Below are 18,712 nucleotides of genomic sequence, written 5' to 3'. Positions count from 1 at the left end.
GGTTTAGCAGCTTTGACAGTGGATAAATCACCAGATGAAATGTATCCCAGGCTGTTAAGAGAACTAAGAGAGGAAATAGCAGAGGCTCTGAACATCATTTTCCAGTCCTCTCTGGCTACAGGAGTGATGCCGGAGGACTGCTAACGTTGTGCCGTTGTTTAAAAAGGGAGAAAGGGGTAGACTGAGTAATTACAGGCCAGTCAGCCTAACCTCAGTGGTGGGATAATTGTTGGAAAAAATTCTGAGGGACAGGATAAATCTTCATTTAGGATGACATGGATTAATCAAGGACAGTCAGCATGGATTTGTTAAGGGAAAGTCATGTCTGACTAATTTTTTGAGGAGGTAACGAGGAGGGTAGTGCATTTGATGTCATCAACCTAGATTTTAGCAAGGCTTTGGATAAGATCTCACATGGCAGACTGGTCACGAAAGTAAAAAATCCATGGGATCCAAGGCAAAGTAGCAGGCTGGATCCAAAATTTCCTCAAAGGCAGGAAGCAAATGGTAATGGTCGATGGGTATTTTTGTGACTGGAAGACTTTATCCATTGGAGTTCTGCAGGGCTCAGTACTAGGTCCCTTGCTTTTCGTGGTATATATATCAATGATTTAGACTTGAATGTAGGGGGTATGATTAAAGAAGTTTGCAGATGATACAAAAATCGGCTGTGTGGTTGATAATAAAGAGGAAGCTGCAGAAGACTGCAGGAAGATATCAATGTACTGGTCAGGTGGGCAGAACAGTGACAAATGGAATTCAATCCGGAGAAGTGTTAGGTAATGCATTTGGGGAGGGCTAACAAGGCAAGGGAATTCACATTAAATGGTAGGACACTGAAAATTGTAGAGGAACATTGGAGTGCATATCCACAGATCCTTGACGATAACAGGACAGGTAGATAAGGTGGTTAAAATGGCATATGGGATACTTGGTTGAGGCATAGAATACAAGAGCAGGGAGGTTATGTTTGAACTGTATAAAACATTAGTTAGGCCACAGCTAGAATACTGCGTGCAGTTCTGGTCACCACATTACAGGAAGGATGTGATAGCACTAGAGAGGGTAGAGAGGAAATTTATGAGGATGTTGCCTGGACTGGAGAATTTTAGCTATGAGGAAAGATTGGATAGGCTAGGGTTGGAACATAATTCATACAATTGGAAAGAAACGGTAGCACCTCTGGTGACTTTGACCTTCCACGACGGGTCACTTTTGAGCGCGGAGAGTTTTTTAACGTTGGCATGGTGCTCTGCCTCCCTGTCCTCCTCTGGTTCTTCCACCATGTTTTGCGGGCTGGCGTACCTGGCGGTCACACGCGCCGTGTAAGTGCCCTTCTCGTGAATCTTGAGTTTCTTTTGTTCTTCTTGTTCCTGGATGCCCGAAGAAAGGAAGGAAAAGGCGGGGAGGGGAGTTAATGACTTAATTCATGACTATTGTACAACAACTTGTACTTATATAGCGCCTTTAACGTAGTGAAACATACCAAGATGCTTCACAGGAGTGATATGCGATAATAATGTGACACCGAGCCGCATAAGTAGAAATTAGCGCAGGTGACCAAAAGCTTGGCCAAAGAGGTAGGTTTTAAGGAGGAAAGATAGGCGAAGAGGTTTAGGCAGGGAGTTCCAGAACTTGGGGCCTAGGCAACAGAAGGCACGGCCACCAATGGTTGAGCGATTATAATCAGGAGATGCTCAAGAGGGCAGAATTAGAGGATCACAAACATCTCGGGGAGGTGGGGGGGTTGGGGAGTTGTGGGGCTGAAGGAGATTACAGAGATATGGAGGGGCGAAGCCATGGAGGGATTTGAAAATAAGGATGAGAATTTTGAAATTGAGGCATTGCTTAACCAGAAGCCAATGTCGGTCAGTGAGCACAGGGGTGATGGGTGAACGAGACTTGGTGCGAGTTAGGACACGGGCCGTCGAGTTTTATATCACCTCTAGATTACGTAGGGTAGAATGTGGGAGGCCAGCCAGAAGTGCGTTGGAATAATCAAGTCCAGAGGTAACAAAGGCATGGATGAGGGCCCCACAAGCCAAGTCATTTGATGTGCATAGAATTATAGAATGATACTGCACAGTAGTAGATTCGGCCTATAATCTCTGGGGTTTAGAAGAATGAGAGGGGATCTCATTGATACGCATAAAATTCTGAGGGGGATTGACAGGGTAGATTCTGAAGTTGTTTTCCCCTGGCTGGAGAGTCAAAATCTAGGGGTCACATTCTCAGGATAAGGGTCGGCCATTTAGCACTGAAATGAGTGGAAATTTCTTCACTCAGAGGGTTGGGAATCTTAGGAATTCTCTACCCCAGAGGGCTGTGGATGCTGAATTGTTGAGTATATTCAAGACTGAGATCGATAGATTTTTGTACTCTCGGTGAATGAAGGGATATGGGGAACGGGTGGGAAAGTGGATTGAGGTCTATGATCAGCCATGATCTCAGTGAATGGAGGAGCAGGCTTGAGGAGCCATATGGCCTACTCCTGCTTCTAATTCTTATGTTCTTATGAGACCATTCGATCCATCGTGCCTGTGCCGGCCCTTTGGTAGAGCTATCCAATTAGTCACTGGTGAACATCCACATAAGAGCCTGGTCTTGCCAGGTATCTGGCTCTGTGGTAGAGTCACTGATCGAGATTGATTGCTATGGTTGGTCAACAATTCCATTATCGTTGCATCATTGCCGATGAGGGGGTGCGGGGGATGAGGAAGGGAGGAAAGTTGGGGGGAGTTAGAGGGTGGAGGGTTAGAAGGGAACAATAGATCTTACTGGCACCCCCTCCCCCCATCACCATCACTATTTCCTCTGATTGAGAGATCAGGAGCAAGGGATCATTTATTTAAAATTGTCATGGAAAGCGAGGAGGGGGATTTGGAGAAATTTCTTTACACAACGGGTCATTGGGAGCATGGGATGATTTATCACTTGGAATGGTTGAGACACAGACCAGTGCATCCTTTAAGGGAAAATTGGATCAATATTTGAAGCAGAGGAAGATACTCAGGAGTAGGCCATTCGGACTTTCTCCACCTCGCGAGGTCTGCAGCCAGGATCTCCCAGGTGTCAGTGGTGATGTCGCACTTTACCAGGGAGGCTTTGAGGATGTCTTTATAACGTTTCCGCTGTCCTCCTTTGGCTCGTTTACCATGAAGAAGCTCCGCATAAAGCATTTGCTTCGGGAGTCTGGTATCTAGCATGCGTACTATGTGGCCTGCCCAGCGAAGCTGATCAACTGTGGTCAGTGCTTCAATACTGGGGATGTTATCCTGGTCAAGGACACCGATGTTGGTGCGCCTGTCCTCCCAGATTTGCAGGATCTTGCGAAGACATCGTTGTGATATATCTCCAGCGACTTGAAGTGCCTTCTATACATCGTCCATGCCTCAGACTCATACAGGAGGGCGGGTATTACTACAGCCCTGTAGACCATGAGTTTGGTGGTAGATTTGAGGGCCTGGTCTTCAAACACTCTTTTCCGCAGGTGGCCAAAGGCTGCGATGGCGCACTGGAGGCGATGCTGAATCTCCGCATCAATGTCTGCCTTTGTTGATAAGAGGCTCCCGAGATATGGGAAATGGTCCACGTTGTCCAGGGCCGCACCGTGGATATTGATGATTAGAGGGCAGTGCTGTGTGGCGGTGACAGGGCTATGGAGAGAGAGCAGGGTAGTGGGATTAGTTTGGGATTTATACAGGGCTATGGGGAGAGCACGGGGCAGTGGAATTAGTTTGGGGATTGATATAGGGCTATGGGGAGAGAGCGGGGCAGTGGGATTAGTTGGGGATTGATACAGGGCTATGGGGAGAGAGCGGGGCCGTGGAATTAGTTTGGGGATTGATTGATCCAATAAAGAGCCAGCACAGACATGATGGGCCGAATGGCCTACTTCTGCACTTTGGTACTGAAGCCTACACTTGTCTGTTCGAGTGTTGAGTGATCCGCCGTGTATCTCCAGCATTACTGGATTTTAACCTTTCCGAAATTGTTTAGCAAAAGTTGTCTTGCAGAAGGGACTAAAATATTACCTTTTTCTTCTGCTCCCTCTCAATATCTCGAAGAACGAAGATATCACAATCACGAGGCACTTTGAAAGGGTTGCGTCTCATGTTCTGCAATTGACTGCATGCTGTGGAGCAGAACAGAAAGAGTTTTGTTTTCTGCAGTACTTTATTCACGTTCCTTTCTTTTCTATCCCTTGCTCTAGCCCACGAAAGAAATAACTTGCGCCTTTGAAGTACTTTTTGAAGTCCAGTTAATTTAGGAAACGTGGCAGCCAATGGCGCACAGCAAGCTCCCACCAGACAGCAATGAGATGATGACCAGATAATCTGTTTTCGTGATATTGCTTGAGGGATAAATATTGGGCAGGACACGAGGGAGAACTCCGCTGCTCTTCTCCGAAATAGTGGCCATGGGAATCTTTTACGTTCGCCTGAGAGCAGACGGGACCTCGATTTTACTTCTCATGCAAGAGACAGCACCTCAGACGGTGCAGCAATCTCTCAGCACTGCAGCGCTCCCTCAGTACTGCCCCTCCGACAGTGTGGCGCTCCCTCAGTACTGCCCCTCCGACAGTGCAGCGCTCCCTCAGTACTGCCCCTCCGACAGTGCGGCGCTCCCTCAGTACTGCCCCTCCGACAGTGCGGCGCTCCCTCAGTACTGCCCCTCCGACAGTGCAGCACTCCCTCAGTACTGCCCCTCCGACAGTGCAGCGCTCCCTCAGTACTGCCCCTCCGACAGTGCAGCGCTCCCTCAGTACTGCCCCTCCGACAGTGCAGCGCTCCCTCAGTACTGCCCCTCCGACAGTGCAGCGCTCCCTCAGTACTGCCCCTCCGACACTGTCAGTACCTCCCACATTCTACCCTACGTAAACGAGGGGTGATCCAAACCTCGGCTGCCCGTGTCCTAACTCACACCAAGTCCCGCTCACTCATCACCCCCTGTGCTCGCTGACCTACATTGGCTCCCAGTTAAGCAACGCCTCGATTTCTAAATTGTCCTCCTTGTTTTCAAATTCCTCCATGGCCTCGCCCCTCCCTAATCTCCTCCAGCCCTACAACGCCACCACCCCACCCCCCCCCCCCCCCCCCGGAGATGTCTGCGCTCCTCTAATTCTGTCATCTTGAGCATCCTTAATTAGAATTGCTCAACCATTGGTGGCCGTGCCTTTTGTTGTCTTGGCCCCAAGCTCTGGAACTCCCTGCCAAAACCTCCCTGCCTCTCTTTCCTCCGATAAGACGCTCCTTAAAACCTACCTCTTTGACCAAGCTTTAGCCACCTGCCCTAATTTCCCCTTATGTGGCTCAATGTTAATTTATTTGTATCATAATACTCCTGTGATGTGCCTTGGGACATTACACTACGTTAAAGGCGCTATATAAATACACGTTGTTGTTGTTTACTGTGGGGTTTAGGGTAGACAACGCACAGCATTTAGGACCCCTTCTGGGACCAGAGTTCAATCTAGCTAATTGATGTGATGAAAGGGTGTGCTATCTGCTTGGAATGAAGGCCTATATGAGGATGGCAGTCTCAGTCTAGTTTCTTGGTCCCAGATCAGATCAGATAGACCCCAGAATGGGTTTTCTGGGAATTGGAAAAGTGTAGTAAGGGTACTTTTCAGAGGCTGGGATAATGTAGAGGGAGCTCACCTGTCTCTAACAGTGATGAGAGTTTGATGGAACAGTGTATAACCTAACATAAGAAATAGGAGCAGTAGTCATCCATACGGCCTCTCGAGCCGGCTCCGCCATTCAATAAGATCATGGCTGATCTGATCGTGGACTCAGCTCCACTTCCCCGCCCGTTCCCCATAACCCATTATCGTTTAAGAAACTGTCTATTTCTGTCTTAAATTTATTCAGTGTCCCAGCTTCCTCAGCTCTCTGAGGCAGCGAATTCCACAGATTTACAACCCTCAGAGGAATTTTCTCCTCATCTCAGTTTTAAGTGGACGGCCCCTTATTCTAAGATTGTGCCCTCTAGTTCTAGTCTCCCCCATCAGTAGAAACATCCTCTCTGCATCCACCTTGTCAAGCCCCCTCAATCTTATACGTTTCAATAAGATCACCTCTCATTCTTCTGAATTCCAATGAGTCGAGGCCCAACCTACTCAACCTCTCCTCATAAGTCAACCCCCTCATCCCCGAAATCAACCTAGTGCACCTTCTCTGAACTGCCTCCAAAACAAGTATATCCTTTCGTAAATATGGAAACAAAACTGCACTCAGTATTCCAGATGTGGCCTCACCAATACTTTATATGGCTGTAGTAAGACTTCCCTGCTTTTATACTCCATCCCCTTTGCAATAAAGGCCAAGATACCATTGGCCTTCCTGATCACTTGCTGTACCTGCATACTATCCTTTTGTGTTTCATGCACAAGTACCCCCTGGTCATGCTGTACTGCAGCACTTTGCAATCTTTCTCCATTTAAATAATAATTTGCTCTTTGATTTTTTTTTTGCCAAAGTGCATGACCTCACACTTTCCAACATTATACTCCATCTGCCAAATTTTGGGAGGAAGCTTTACTCTGTATCTAACCCGTGCTGTACCTGCCCTAGGGGTGTTTGATGGGACAGTGTAGAGGGAGCTTTACTCTCTCTATATCCACTCTATCAAAATCTTTCATAATTTAAAAAACCTCAGCCTGCTTTCCCCCCCGCCAAGAGAAGAGAGATCCAGCCTGTTCATCTTTTCCCGATATGTATACCCTCATATTTCTGGTATCATCCTTTGCAAATTTCCTCTGCAGCCTCTCCAGTGCCTCTATATCCTTTTACTAATATGGCGACTAGAACCGCACGCAGTACTCCAAGTGTGGTCTAACTATGGTTCGATGCAGGTTTAACATAACCTCCCGACTTTTCAATTCTATACCTAGAAATAAACCCTAGTGCTTAGTTTGCTTTTTTATACTAACCTGTGCCGCAACTTTTAGTCCCACTCCCCTGCTCTTTCTCCATTGCTCTGCAAATTTTTCATTTCTGATGAAATCACAGGTATCAAACATAACTTCTTCATAACACTTTTAATTACCTGAGATTAGAGACTTTTCTGCTTCGCCAGATGGTTTCTCCGAATGCGCTGAGCTCATCTGTGACGCTGAATAAGTGGGAAAGGAAAAGACTAAGATAAAAAGTGCTGGAAATACAGACCAGATTCATCAGCATCTCAAAGAAAAAATCGTACCTTTAAAAAAAAAAAGCCAGAGGGAAAAAGAGTTTACGCAGACACAGCCCAGATCTTGGTGAGAAAATTGGCAGAGACCACACAAGACCAGTGATCTAATAGCCCGGGTACAATGGGACAGTGCAATTGGAGCTTTACTCTGTATCTAACCCGTGCTCTACGTGCCCTGGGAGTGTTTGATGGGACAGTGTAGAGAGAGCTTTACACTGTATCTAAACCCGTGCTGTACCGCCCTGGGAGTGTTTTATGGGACAGTGTTGCGGGAGCTTTACTCTATATTGAACCCCGTGCTGTACCGCCCTGGGAGTTGTTGATGGGACAGTGTAGAGAGAGCTTTACACTGTATCTAACCCCGTGCTGTACTGCCCTGGGAGTGTTTTATGGGACAGTGTTGCAGAAGCTTTACTCTGTATCTAACCCCGTGCTGTACCTGCCCTGGGAGTGTTTGATGGGACAGTGTAGAGGGAGCTTTACTCTGTATCTAACCCGTGCTGTACCGCCCTGGGAGTGTTTAATGGGGACAGATGGGATGTCCACTAATCACATTGATTAGCACGAAAAAGCAAAAAAGTTTAAATAAGAATTAAAAATATATTCATATTCTTACCCGAGACTTTTGGTGTGGTTGCTGCCTCAGGAGAATGCAAAGATGGAGCCTGTGTTTCAGATGCCATGTTTTGTGAAGTTTCCACCAGAATTTATCTGAATAAAACCAACAGAAAATTAATCCTACGACAATATTAGAAGAACAATGCAGGCAGCGGAATGATATTAAAGATGTTGCTCAGCTTGTTAATAGCAGTTCTGCCTCCTTATGGGCCCAAATTTCCCCAGCCGCCTAGAGCGGCATAGTTAGCTGTGGTACGCCGACTTCGTGGGGCAAAAAACACGCCAAAAATTTACCTTTTAATTTGGCCACTCCTTCATCAGTCTGGTCCCGTGGCATGGTGCTGCAGAGACTGCGGGGGGGGGGGGGGGGGGGGGCGGAGCTTCGGCCGTGCTTGCTCAGCGCATCCGGCAGGGGGACGGGGCTTGGGCCCAGCGTCCCCTTGAGTGATAGCAGGGGGATGCAGATCCGTTTCAGCATGCGCAATGCGTGTTTCAGCGCATGCGCACTGGAGCAGAAAGCTTGGCAATCGGCCAATTAAAGGGAGAGCGTCCTCAGTGCCTCAGCAGCATTGGCACTGGACCATATATAAAGGTACGGTGTGAATAGTGATTTTTGGGTGGCTGAGGGACTGGAAAGGAGTGCTGCATAGATGGAAGAAAGATGAGAACTGATTTTTCGAGATAACCTGAGTGTTAGTCCAATACACCAGTGACGCAAGAGCGTGAGCAAGAACAAAGAATTTCCTCCTCGAGGAAGTGGAGAAACTAGTCACTGACAGTGAGGACAAATGGCTGGAGCTGGATTTCAGTAAGAGTGATCCCACAAAAGTTCCACCCAAAGAAATGAGATGATGATGCAACCTAGTTGCAGAAGAATACAATTGCAATTGTTAATGTGACCATCTATATATGTCCCACCCATCAGAAGCGCACCGTGAAAAGTTATATTTTCATCTTTGCAGAAGAAATTGGCCCACAACAAAAGGGAAAGACTTAGAACAGAAGGAGGGCCGCGAAATCTGCACCAACGATCACCCCTGGAAGAGAGGGTTGCTGCCTTGCTGAATCGCACCAGCAGAAAAAGAATCAGCTCTGCACAAGCTGGACCCACACGCAAGGGTGAGGGAGAGTCATTAAAATGCATTGTCGTCCTTCAAATCAACCTGCTGACTGGCCTGCTACGCGTGAGACTACTCATGCCACCATCCTGCCCCCTCCTGTGCTGCTAACCATTTGACTGTTCTGTTGTATTTTGCAGAAGACGACGACAATCCTGACGATCCACCAGAAGATCCAGATGCGTGTGCTCCAGACCAAGGCGGGTGGGGGGAGGAGGGGTCCATGGAAATGTGTTCACGGGAGAATGCTGATCGTAATATGGATCAGTCCACAGGGCATCACACTGCCAGAAACCTCCACGAGCTCCGCGGCGACATTCCATGGTTTCACACCTTCCGAGGTTGCGGGTCCCAGTGGCGGTGATGAAATGCATGTTGGAACACCCAGCGTCCCACCATCCCAGCCTGCGCCTCATACTGGAGGCAGACCCATGGCGAGGGGAAGGAGAAGCCGACCAGTCTCTCCTGAGATGCAGCCTTCATCAGATGTTAATCAGGTTATGTCATTGGGTGAAGAGACCAATGCCCTTACAAGATCACTCGTGGCGACCGTCAGTGGGGTGCGTGATGAGGTAGCGACACTGTCGGGAGAAATAGCAGCACTGAGACAGGAACTGAGGGCGGGCATTTCAGAAGGTGTGCAAACGATGGCAGATACCATGAGGGAGCTAGCTGCTGCAATTAGTGCACAAAGGCCGGATACGCAAATGCCACTCCCACTTCAATCCACGCACCAGCCACCGGTGAGATCCAAGCCAGGCCCCCCCCCCCCCACCACCATCACCGACACTATGAGGAAGTGCACTTTTCCCGAGATATGGGTGAGGGATGGGTGCAGCCTTTCTTTGCTGTTGCTGCTGTTGTTGAAGTGCACTGTAAACTTTCCAATAAAATATATTTTGCATTAAGACTGAATCATGTTCCATTATCACCACACATTTAGGAACTGTAAAAAAAAAATCATCCCTCACCCCTACAGTCATGTGTGCCTGCCGCCCCTAGCCCTAGCCGAAGGGCTAGCCAATGCGTTCTGCAGTCGGCAAGGCAGGACTGCTCTATTTTCAGTAGCTGATTTCTCCTTCCTTTATTTTTGATGATGTTGTGCTGAAGATGTTGTGCTGATGCTGTGAAGGTGTTTAGTGCTTTAGAATTCTCTAATTCACCTTCTCCCACCCCTATCTCTGGCTACCTGCGCTGATTTCTTAAATGTAGGTAAGGTTTTTCTGTGCCTACAAAAGTGGCCACATACACTGGCCTAAGTTAGTTTGGAGTAACTTTTAGCTGGCCAAAATTTGCTTCTATGGCCAAAACAGGCATAAGTGGCTGGTCACGCCCCCTTTTGGAGAAAAAAAAAACCTGACTTACACTGGAGCAAGTTAAATGGGGAAATTTGCGATTTTTAAGTTACTCCAAAAAAAGCTACTTGCTCCAAAAAAAGTGAGGCAGCTCCTGGAGAAATTTGAGCCCATTGTGTGGTACTCAGCCTCACAGACCCTGCAAGACCAGGCCAGAGGCTGGGTATTCTGAGGCAAGTGTCTCACCTCCTGACTCCTCAAAGCCTTTCCACCATCTACAAGGCACAAGTCACGAGTGTGATGGAATACTCTCCACTTGCCTGGATGAGAGCAGCTCCAACAACACTCAAGAAGCTCGACACTATCCAGGACAAAATAGCCCGCTTGATCGGCACCCCATCCACCACCTTAAACATCCACTGGCGCACCATAGCTACAGTGTGTATTATCTATAAGATGCACTGCAGCACTAGCCAAGGCTTCTTCGGCAGAACCTCCCAAACCCACGGCCTCTACCACCTAGAAGGACAAGGGCAGCAGGGGCATTGGAACACCATCACCTCCACGTTCCCCTCCAAGTCACTCACCATCCTGACTTGGAAATATAAATCGCCGTTCCTTCATCGTCGCTGGGTCAAAATCCCAGAACTCCCTCCCTAATAGCACTGTGGGAGCACCTTCACCACACAGATTGCAGTTGTTCAAGGCGGCAGCTTACTATCATCGTGTCAAGGGCAATTAGGGATGAGCAATAAATGCCGGCCTTGCCAGCGACGCCCACATCCCGTGAATGAATAAAAAACAAGATTGTCAGTCGGGTGACAATATCATGAGCTGCAGCGCATTCGACCATGGAAGACCAATCCAATCCACACAAAACATATTTGAGCTAGACTTACTGGATACATGCAAATAAGAACAATTTGCATTTAGGGTTACGACAAATATTGCTGGAAAGGTTATGGTCAAAAAAAAGATTAAAGGCAAATACACCATGATACTATGGGGCAGAGAGCTCAGTGTGAGTGCCTGCCCCGCTCCTGCCCTCTCTCTCTCTCTCTCTCTCTCTCTCTCTCCCGGTTACCTGTCTCCCTCCCTCTCCCAGTTACCCATCCGCCCCCCGCCCCTCCCAGTTAGCTGTCCCTTTCTCTCTTCGGGTTACCCGTCCACCTCCCTCTTCCGGTTACCCGTTTCCCTCTCTCCTCCCTCTCCCGGTTACCCGGCCCCCCTCCCTCTCCCGGTTACCCACCCCCTTCCCTCCCTCTCCCAGTTGCCCACCCCACCTCCCTCCCTCGGTTACCCATCCCCATCCCCCTCCCTATTACCCATCCTACTCCCTCCCTCTCCCGGTTACCCGCCCCCTTCCTCCCTCCCTCCCTCCCTCCCTCCCTCTCCCGGTTACCCGCCCCCTTCCTCCCTCCCTCCCTCTCCCAGTTACCCGCCCCCTTCCTCCCTCCCTCCCTCTCCCGGTTACCCACCCCCTTCCCTCCCTCTCCTGGTTACCCGCCCCCTTCCCTCCCTCTCCCGGTTACCCGTCCCCCTTCCCTCCCTCTCCCGGTTACCCGTCCCCCTTCCCTCCCTCTCCCGGTTGCTGAATCATCTTTCCATACCAAAGGAGCCTATTATCAGCAAGGGCAGACATCGACGACGAGGTTCAACAACTCCAGTGCGCCAGCGCAGCCTACGGCCACCTGAGGAAAAGAGTGCCCTCAAATGTGGCACCAAGCTTATGGTCTACAGGGCTGTAGTGATACCCACCCTCCTGTATGGCTCAGAGAAATGGACCATATACAGTAGACACTGGAGAAATACCACCAAAGATGTCTCCGCAAGATCCTGCAAATCCCCTGGGAGGACAGACGCACCAACGTTAGTGTCCTCGACCAGGTCAACATCTCCAGCATCGAAGCACTGACCACACTCGATCAGCCTGACACAAGACTCCCAATGCAAGAGACCTACTCGGAACTCCTACACGGCAAGCAAGCCCCAGGTGGGCAGAAGAAACGTTTCACGGACACACCTCAAAGCCTCCTTGATAAAATGCAACATTCCCACCGACACCTGGGAGTCCCTGGCCAAAGACCGCCTTAAGTGGAGGAAGAGCATCCGGGAGGGCGCTGAGCACCTCGTCTCATCGCCAAGAGCATGCAGAAAACAAGCGCAGGCAGCGAAAGGAGCGTGAGGCAAACCAGACTCCCCACCCACCCTTTCCTTCAAGAACTGTCTGTCCCACCCATATTGGACTGTTCAGTCACCTGAGAACAACTTTTGGAGTGGAAGCAAGTCGATTTCGAGGGACTACCTATGATGCTGCTGATGAGTTATCCGTCCTCCAGTTACCCGACCCTCTCCCAATTTCCCGTGCCTCTCTCCCGGTTACCCGTCCCTCTCACATTTACCTGTTTGGCCTCCCTGAAGCAGCAGGCTGCTCACGCGCCGCCGTTCCCGGGCCTGTGTTTGATTACCACAGCAACCGAGGATTGTCGCGTCGCCTAGCAACAGCCGGGCCCGCCCACCCACACAACACAAACGCTTATATTTTAAGATATTCCCCCTCCAGCGGCTCTGCGGACTGAAAATAAAAGGCGAACATGGACTGAAAACATATAATTATACAGGGAGCAAGAGGTAAACCCCGCCCCCTGGCACAACATGTCAGCCCCGCGCGCAGCCTAAGCCATCATCGGCGAGCGGGCGAATGACGCATCACGCGTGACGTCACGAGCCCATTGCGTCACGGCGAGCGAGGTCAAAGATGTGCGTGGGCGGTTTAACGGTTTTCGGCCACCTCAGTCAAACATAGTTAACTTTAGTTGGAAGGGAAATTACAATTTACCAAGCATTCAGTGCGAAGAAAGTGTGGAATTTGGGGTGACTGCACTTTGACATTTTAAACTTGGTTATTCCTCGCCACCCTCAATCCAGGTGCCTGCGCTGTTGGGCCTCAGGGCATTTACCAGCCAGTGAGTGAGCCCCTCCATCGCAAGCCACCAGTCCGGGGGCAGCACCCTCGTACCCGGCTCATGGAGCTGTGTGTTCGAGTCCCTCGCCACAGATTCGAGCACAAAATCCAAACCGACACTCCCAGTGCAGTACTGAGGGAGCGCCGTACTGTCGGAGGGGCAGTACTGAGAGAGTGCCGTACTGTCGGAGGGGCAGTACTGAGGGAGTGCCGTACTGTCGGAGGGGCAGTACTGAGGGAGCGCCGCACTGTCGGAGGGGCAGTACTGAGGGAGCGCCGCACTGTCGGAGGGACAGTACTGAGGGAGTGGCGCACTGTCGGAGGGGCAGTACTGAGGGAGCGCCGTACTGTCGGAGGGGCAGTACTGAGGGAGCGCCGCACTGTCGGAGGGGCAGTACTGAGGGAGCGCCGTACTGTCGGAGGGGCAATACTGAGGGAGTGCCGTACTGTCGGAGGGGCAGTACTGAGGGAGTGCCGTACTGTCGGAGGGGCCGTACTGAGGGAGCGCCGCACTGTCGGAGGGGCCGTCTTTCGATGAAATGTTAAACCATCTGCTCTGTCAGGTGGACGTCATCGATCCCATGGCCACTATTTCGAAGAAGTGCAGGGGAGTTATCCTGGTCAATATTTATCCCTCAAACAACACTAAAACAGATGATCTGGATCATTCGTCACTTTGCTGTTTGTGGGAGCTTGCTGTGCGTAAATTAACTGCCGTGTTTCCTACATTGAAACAGTGACGACACATCAAAAAGTACTTCATTGGCTGTAAAGCGCTTTGGGACATCCTGAGGTCGTGGAAGACATGATAGAAATGCAAGTTCTTTTCTTTTCCAGTGTTGGCACCGTACCCAGGCCCCAGTCTGGAAGGATAACTGCAAATGGGTCTGTATCGAATGTTTTGCACACAAAGGGCTGCATTTTGGGCTTTTTGGATTTCGGGGCGTTAATCGTGGTGTGCCTGAAAATAGTTTGCACCTCCGACTACAAGTTTCGAAAATGTAAGTTGGAGGAGCGTTGGAGTTAAGTCAGACATTGCACAATAGACTCTGTGCACCCGAGCCGAAACTTGCAGCGGTAAAGATGTTTCATTGTTGTTTAGTGCCCTGCAACATTATATTGTACAATGTATGGTTTTATTTTAGTGGGGGGCATTTTTGTGACTTTGTTGCAGTACAATTTATGACTCATCATTTGCCATTGGTGTCTTGTGCATCATTCCAATGCTCACTGGCGATGTGCCTTTATAGGGGCAGATAGCATGTCCAGTATTAGCTCCATCCCTCAGTTTACTCCATCTAGGAGAGCCGGTCCATTACGAGCTGGCGACAAGCAAGTTTTTGTCAGGCAGCATCTCCACGCTGCCTCCCCCATGGATGGGGTAGCTATCCAATGGGGGCCTCGCCAGGCTCCTCTTCATCGTCCTCCTGAGGTGGGCCTGCAATCCCCACTGGCAATGCCTAGCCGCTTATAATGACCGAATGTTCCATCCGGGGAGCTAGCGCAGCATTGCACAATGATTGACATCATTATCACACTAAAAAAGGAGGGCGGGGCGATAAATTTTTGCATCGGCGCAACTTAATAACCGAATCTTCCGGCCGGGTGGTATATCCTGGACGCCCGGCATAACGCCCAAAAACAGCATTTAACACCCCGTCGGGCTGTTAACCGAGGTGCAAATGAGCCGAAAACAAGAACAAACTACAACTATCAAACCACAAAATAGAACAAATAGGGGCGGTTCTGGACTTAGTTTTAGTGAATGATGCTGGGCAGGTGGGAAAGCATTTGGGTGCTAGTGATCATAATTCAGTTAGATTTAGACAAAGATAGACCAGGAATAAAGGTTCTTAGTTGGTGGAAAGCCAATTTTACTAAGCTAAAATGTGATTTAGCCAAGGTGGACTGGAAACAGCTACTGGAAAGTAAATCAGTGACAAAGCAGTGGGAGGTATTCAAAGAGGAGATCCTGAGGATTCAGAGCAAATATGTTCCCTTAAAGAAAAAGGTTGGGACCAACAAATCTAGAGCCCCTGGATGTGAGGGGCATCCAGGGTAGGATAAAGAAAAAAAAGGGAGGCTTATGACAGATACCGAAGGTTCAATACTGGAGAAACCCGAGAGGAGTATAAAAAGTGCAGGGGTAAAATTAAAAAAGAAATTAGGAAAGCAAAGAGAGAGCATGAAAATATTTTGGCAAGTAAAATCAAGGAAAACCCAAAAATGTTTCATAAATGCATTAGGAGCAAGAAGATAATTAAAGACAGGCTAGGGCTTATTAGAGACCTTAAAAATAATCTGTGTGGAGGTGGAAGATGTGGGTATGGTTCTCAATGAATACTTTGTGTTTGTTTTCACAAAGGAGAGGGACGATGCAGACATTGCAATCAGGGAGGAGGAGTGTGAAATATTAGATGAAATGAGAGAGGAAGTATTAAGGTTTGGCAGCTTTGAAAGTGGATAAATCCCCAGGTCCAGATGAAATGTATCCCAGGCAGTTAAGAGAAGCAAAAGAGGAAATAGCTGAGGTTCTAACCATCATTTTCCAATCCTTTCTGGCTACAGGTGTGGTGCCAGAGGACTGGAGGACTGCTAACATTGTACCTTTGTTTAAAAAGGGAGAAAGGATAGACCGAGTAATATAAGGGATAGGCCAGTCAGCCCAACCTCGTAAGTGGGAAAATTATTGGAGAAAATTCTGAGGGACTGAATAAATCTTCATTTAGAAAGACACGGATTAATCAAGGACAGTCAGCATGGATTTGTTAAGGGAAGGACATGTCTCACTAACTTGATTGAATTTTTTGAGGATGTAACAAGGAGGGTCGATGAGGGTAATGCGTTTGATGTAATGTATATGGATTTTAGCAAGGCTTTTGATAAGATCCCACATGATAGACTGGTCACGAAAGTAAAAGCCCATGGGATCCAAGGCAAAGTGGCAAGTTGGATCCAAAATTGACACAGGCAGGAAGCAAAGGGTAATGGTTGATGGGTATTTTTGTGACTGGAAGGCTGTATCCAGTGCGGTTCCGCAGGGTTCAGTACTAGGTCCCTTGCTTTTTGTGGTATATATCAATGATTTAGACTTCAATGTAGGGGGTATGATTAAGAAGTTTTTAAGATGATACAAAAATTGGCTGTGTGGTTGATAATGAAGAAGAAGCTGTAGACTGCAGGAAGATATCAGTGTACTGGTCAGGTGGGCAGAACAGTGACAAATGGAATTCAATCCGGAGAAGTGTTAGGTAATGCATTTGGGGAGGGCTAATAAGGCAAGGGAATTCACATTAAATGGTAGGACACTGAAAACTGTAGAGGAACATAGGGACCTTGGAGTGCATATCCACAGATCCTTGACGATAACAGGACAGGTAGATAAGGTGGTTAAGATGGCGTACGGGATACTTGGTTGAGGCATAGAATACAAGAGCAGGGAGGTTATGTTTGAACTGTATAAAACATTAGTTAGGCACAGCTAGAGTACTGCATGCAGTTCTGGTCACCACATTACAGGAGGGATGTGATAGCACTAGAGAGGGTACAGAGGAGATTTATGAGGATATTGCCTGGACTGGAGAATTTTAGCTATGAGGAAAGATTGAATAGGCTAGAGTTGGAACATAATTCATACAATTGGAAAGAAACGGTAGCACCTCTGGTGACTTTGACCTTCCAGGACGGGTCACTTTTGAGCGCGGCGTTTCTTAACGTTGGCATGGTGCTCTGCCTCCCTGCCCTCCTCTGCTTCTTCCGCCATGTTTTGCGGGCTGGCGTACCTGGCGGTCACACGCGCCGAGTAAGTGCCCTTCTTGTGAATCTTGAGTTTCTTTTGTTCTTCTTGTTCCTGGATGCCCGAAGAAAGAAAGGAAAAGGCGGGCAGGGGAGTTAATGACTTAATTCATGACTATTGTACAACAACTTGTATTTATATAGCGCCTTTAACGTAGTGAAACATCCCAAGATGCTTCACAGGAGTGTTATGCGATAATAATTTGACACCGAGCCGCATAAGTAGAAATTAGTGCAGGTGACCAAAAGCTTGGCCATAGAGGTAGGTTTTAAGGAGCGTCTTGAAGGAGGAAAGATAGGCAAAGAGGTTTAGGCAGGGAGTTCCAGAGCTTGGGGCCGAAGTAACAGAAGGCACGGCCACCAATGATTGAGAGATTATAATCAGGAATGCTCAAGAGGGCAGAATTAGAGGAGCACAGACATCTCAGGAGGTGGGGTGGGAGGGGGTGCTGGAGGAGATTACAGAGATGGGGAAGGGCGAAGCCATGGAGGGATTTGAAAATAAGGATGAGAATTTTGAAATCGAGGCGTTGCTTAACCAGAAGCCAATGTCGGTTAGCGAGCACAGGGGTGATGGGTGAGTGAGACTTAGTGCGAGTTAGGACACGGGCAGCTGGATTTTATATCATCTCTAGATTACATAGCGTAGAATGTGGGAGGCCAGCCAGGAATGCGTTGGAATAGTCAAGTCCAGAGGTAACAAAGGCATGGCTGAGGGCTCAACTAGCCAAGTCATTTGATGCGCATCATCATCATTATAGGCAGTCCCTTGGAATCGAGGAAGACTTGCTATCACTCCTAAAGTGAGTCCATTGGTGGCTGAACTGTCCAATGTGAGAGCCACAGACCCTGTCACAGGTGGGACAGACATTCGTTGGGGGAAGGGGTGGTGAGACTGATTTGCCGCACGCTCCTTCCGCTGCCTGCGCCTGACCTCTTCACGCTCACGGCGTTAAGATTTGAAGAGCTCGACGCCCTCCCGGATGCACCTAGGACGGTCTTCGGCCAAGGACTCCCAGGCGTCAGTGGTGATGTCGCGCTTTACCAGGGAGGCTTTAAGGGTGTCCTTGTAACGTTTCTGCTGCCCACCTTTGGCTCGTTTGCCATGAAGGAGCTCTGTAGGAAGACCTTATTGAGGTGTATAAAATTACGAGTCTGGAGGTAAATGCCCTTGCATTTTCAAGATTTGCCTATCAGAACATCCAAAAGCTCGTCACAAAGCATCAATTGTTTTGAGCTGCAGTGACTGGTCTAAACTTAAATTTATATAGCACGTTTCAGGACCTCAGGACGTCCCAATGCATTTTACTGCCAATAAACTAGTCACTGTTGTAATGTAAGGAAACATGGCAGCTAAGTTATGCACAACAAGATCCCAGAAACAGCAATGAGATAAATGATCAGTGGATCTTTCTTTTTTGGTGCTGTTGATTAAGGGATAAATATAGCCGTGACAAATTCCCATTCTTTGAATAGTACCACGGGATCTTTGGCATCCACCTAAACTGGTAGCTGAACCCTCAGTTTAATTCAGATGGCACCTCCAGCATTGCTGAACTGCCACAGAACCGCACTGAAGTGTAGCAAATGCACAGTCATTTAGCATACAGCAAGATCCCAAGAGGAGCTAGTGTCACACTTGCATTGGAATGGTTCAAATATCACATTCCTCGAGCACCATTTCAACCTATTGGTGATTCCCCTCTTTCGGATGAGACGTTAAACCG

The 18,712-nt window shown here is 48.6% G+C and overlaps 2 protein-coding genes across 5 annotated transcripts in view; one reads left to right on the top strand and one right to left on the bottom strand.

Annotated features, from left to right (window-relative positions):
* Positions 1-12,898, bottom strand: part of cfap100 (cilia and flagella associated protein 100) — a 44,001-nt gene extending 31,103 nt beyond the window's left edge. The window contains exons 1-5 of the mRNA XM_070895639.1: positions 12,628-12,898; positions 7,811-7,905; positions 7,051-7,116; positions 4,035-4,135; positions 1,181-1,373 (exon numbers count right to left, since the gene is read on the bottom strand). Coding sequence (XP_070751740.1) covers positions 1,181-1,373; positions 4,035-4,135; positions 7,051-7,116; positions 7,811-7,877 — 427 coding nt within the window. The 5' untranslated portion in view covers positions 7,878-7,905; positions 12,628-12,898. The remainder of the gene's footprint in view (positions 1-1,180; positions 1,374-4,034; positions 4,136-7,050; positions 7,117-7,810; positions 7,906-12,627) is intronic.
* A 41-nt stretch (positions 12,899-12,939) lies between these two features.
* The window catches only part of LOC139277322 (uncharacterized), a 97,999-nt gene continuing 92,226 nt past the window's right edge, over positions 12,940-18,712 (top strand). For 3 of the 4 annotated variants that reach the window (XM_070895638.1, XM_070895635.1, XM_070895637.1), the window contains exons 1-2: positions 12,951-13,099; positions 14,028-14,191. The gene's annotated coding sequence lies outside the window, so the exon portion shown is untranslated. Of the gene's footprint in view, positions 13,100-14,027; positions 14,192-18,712 lie in introns of all 4 variants that reach the window. The other variant, XM_070895636.1, reaches the window with a different exon arrangement.

The sequence above is a fragment of the Pristiophorus japonicus genome, chromosome 12 (genome assembly GCF_044704955.1).
Source record: "Pristiophorus japonicus isolate sPriJap1 chromosome 12, sPriJap1.hap1, whole genome shotgun sequence".
NCBI classification, from domain to species: domain Eukaryota; kingdom Metazoa; phylum Chordata; class Chondrichthyes; family Pristiophoridae; genus Pristiophorus; species Pristiophorus japonicus.
Note: the sequence above shows the minus strand (reverse complement) of the source record. Positions and strands in the feature narration are given on the sequence as shown.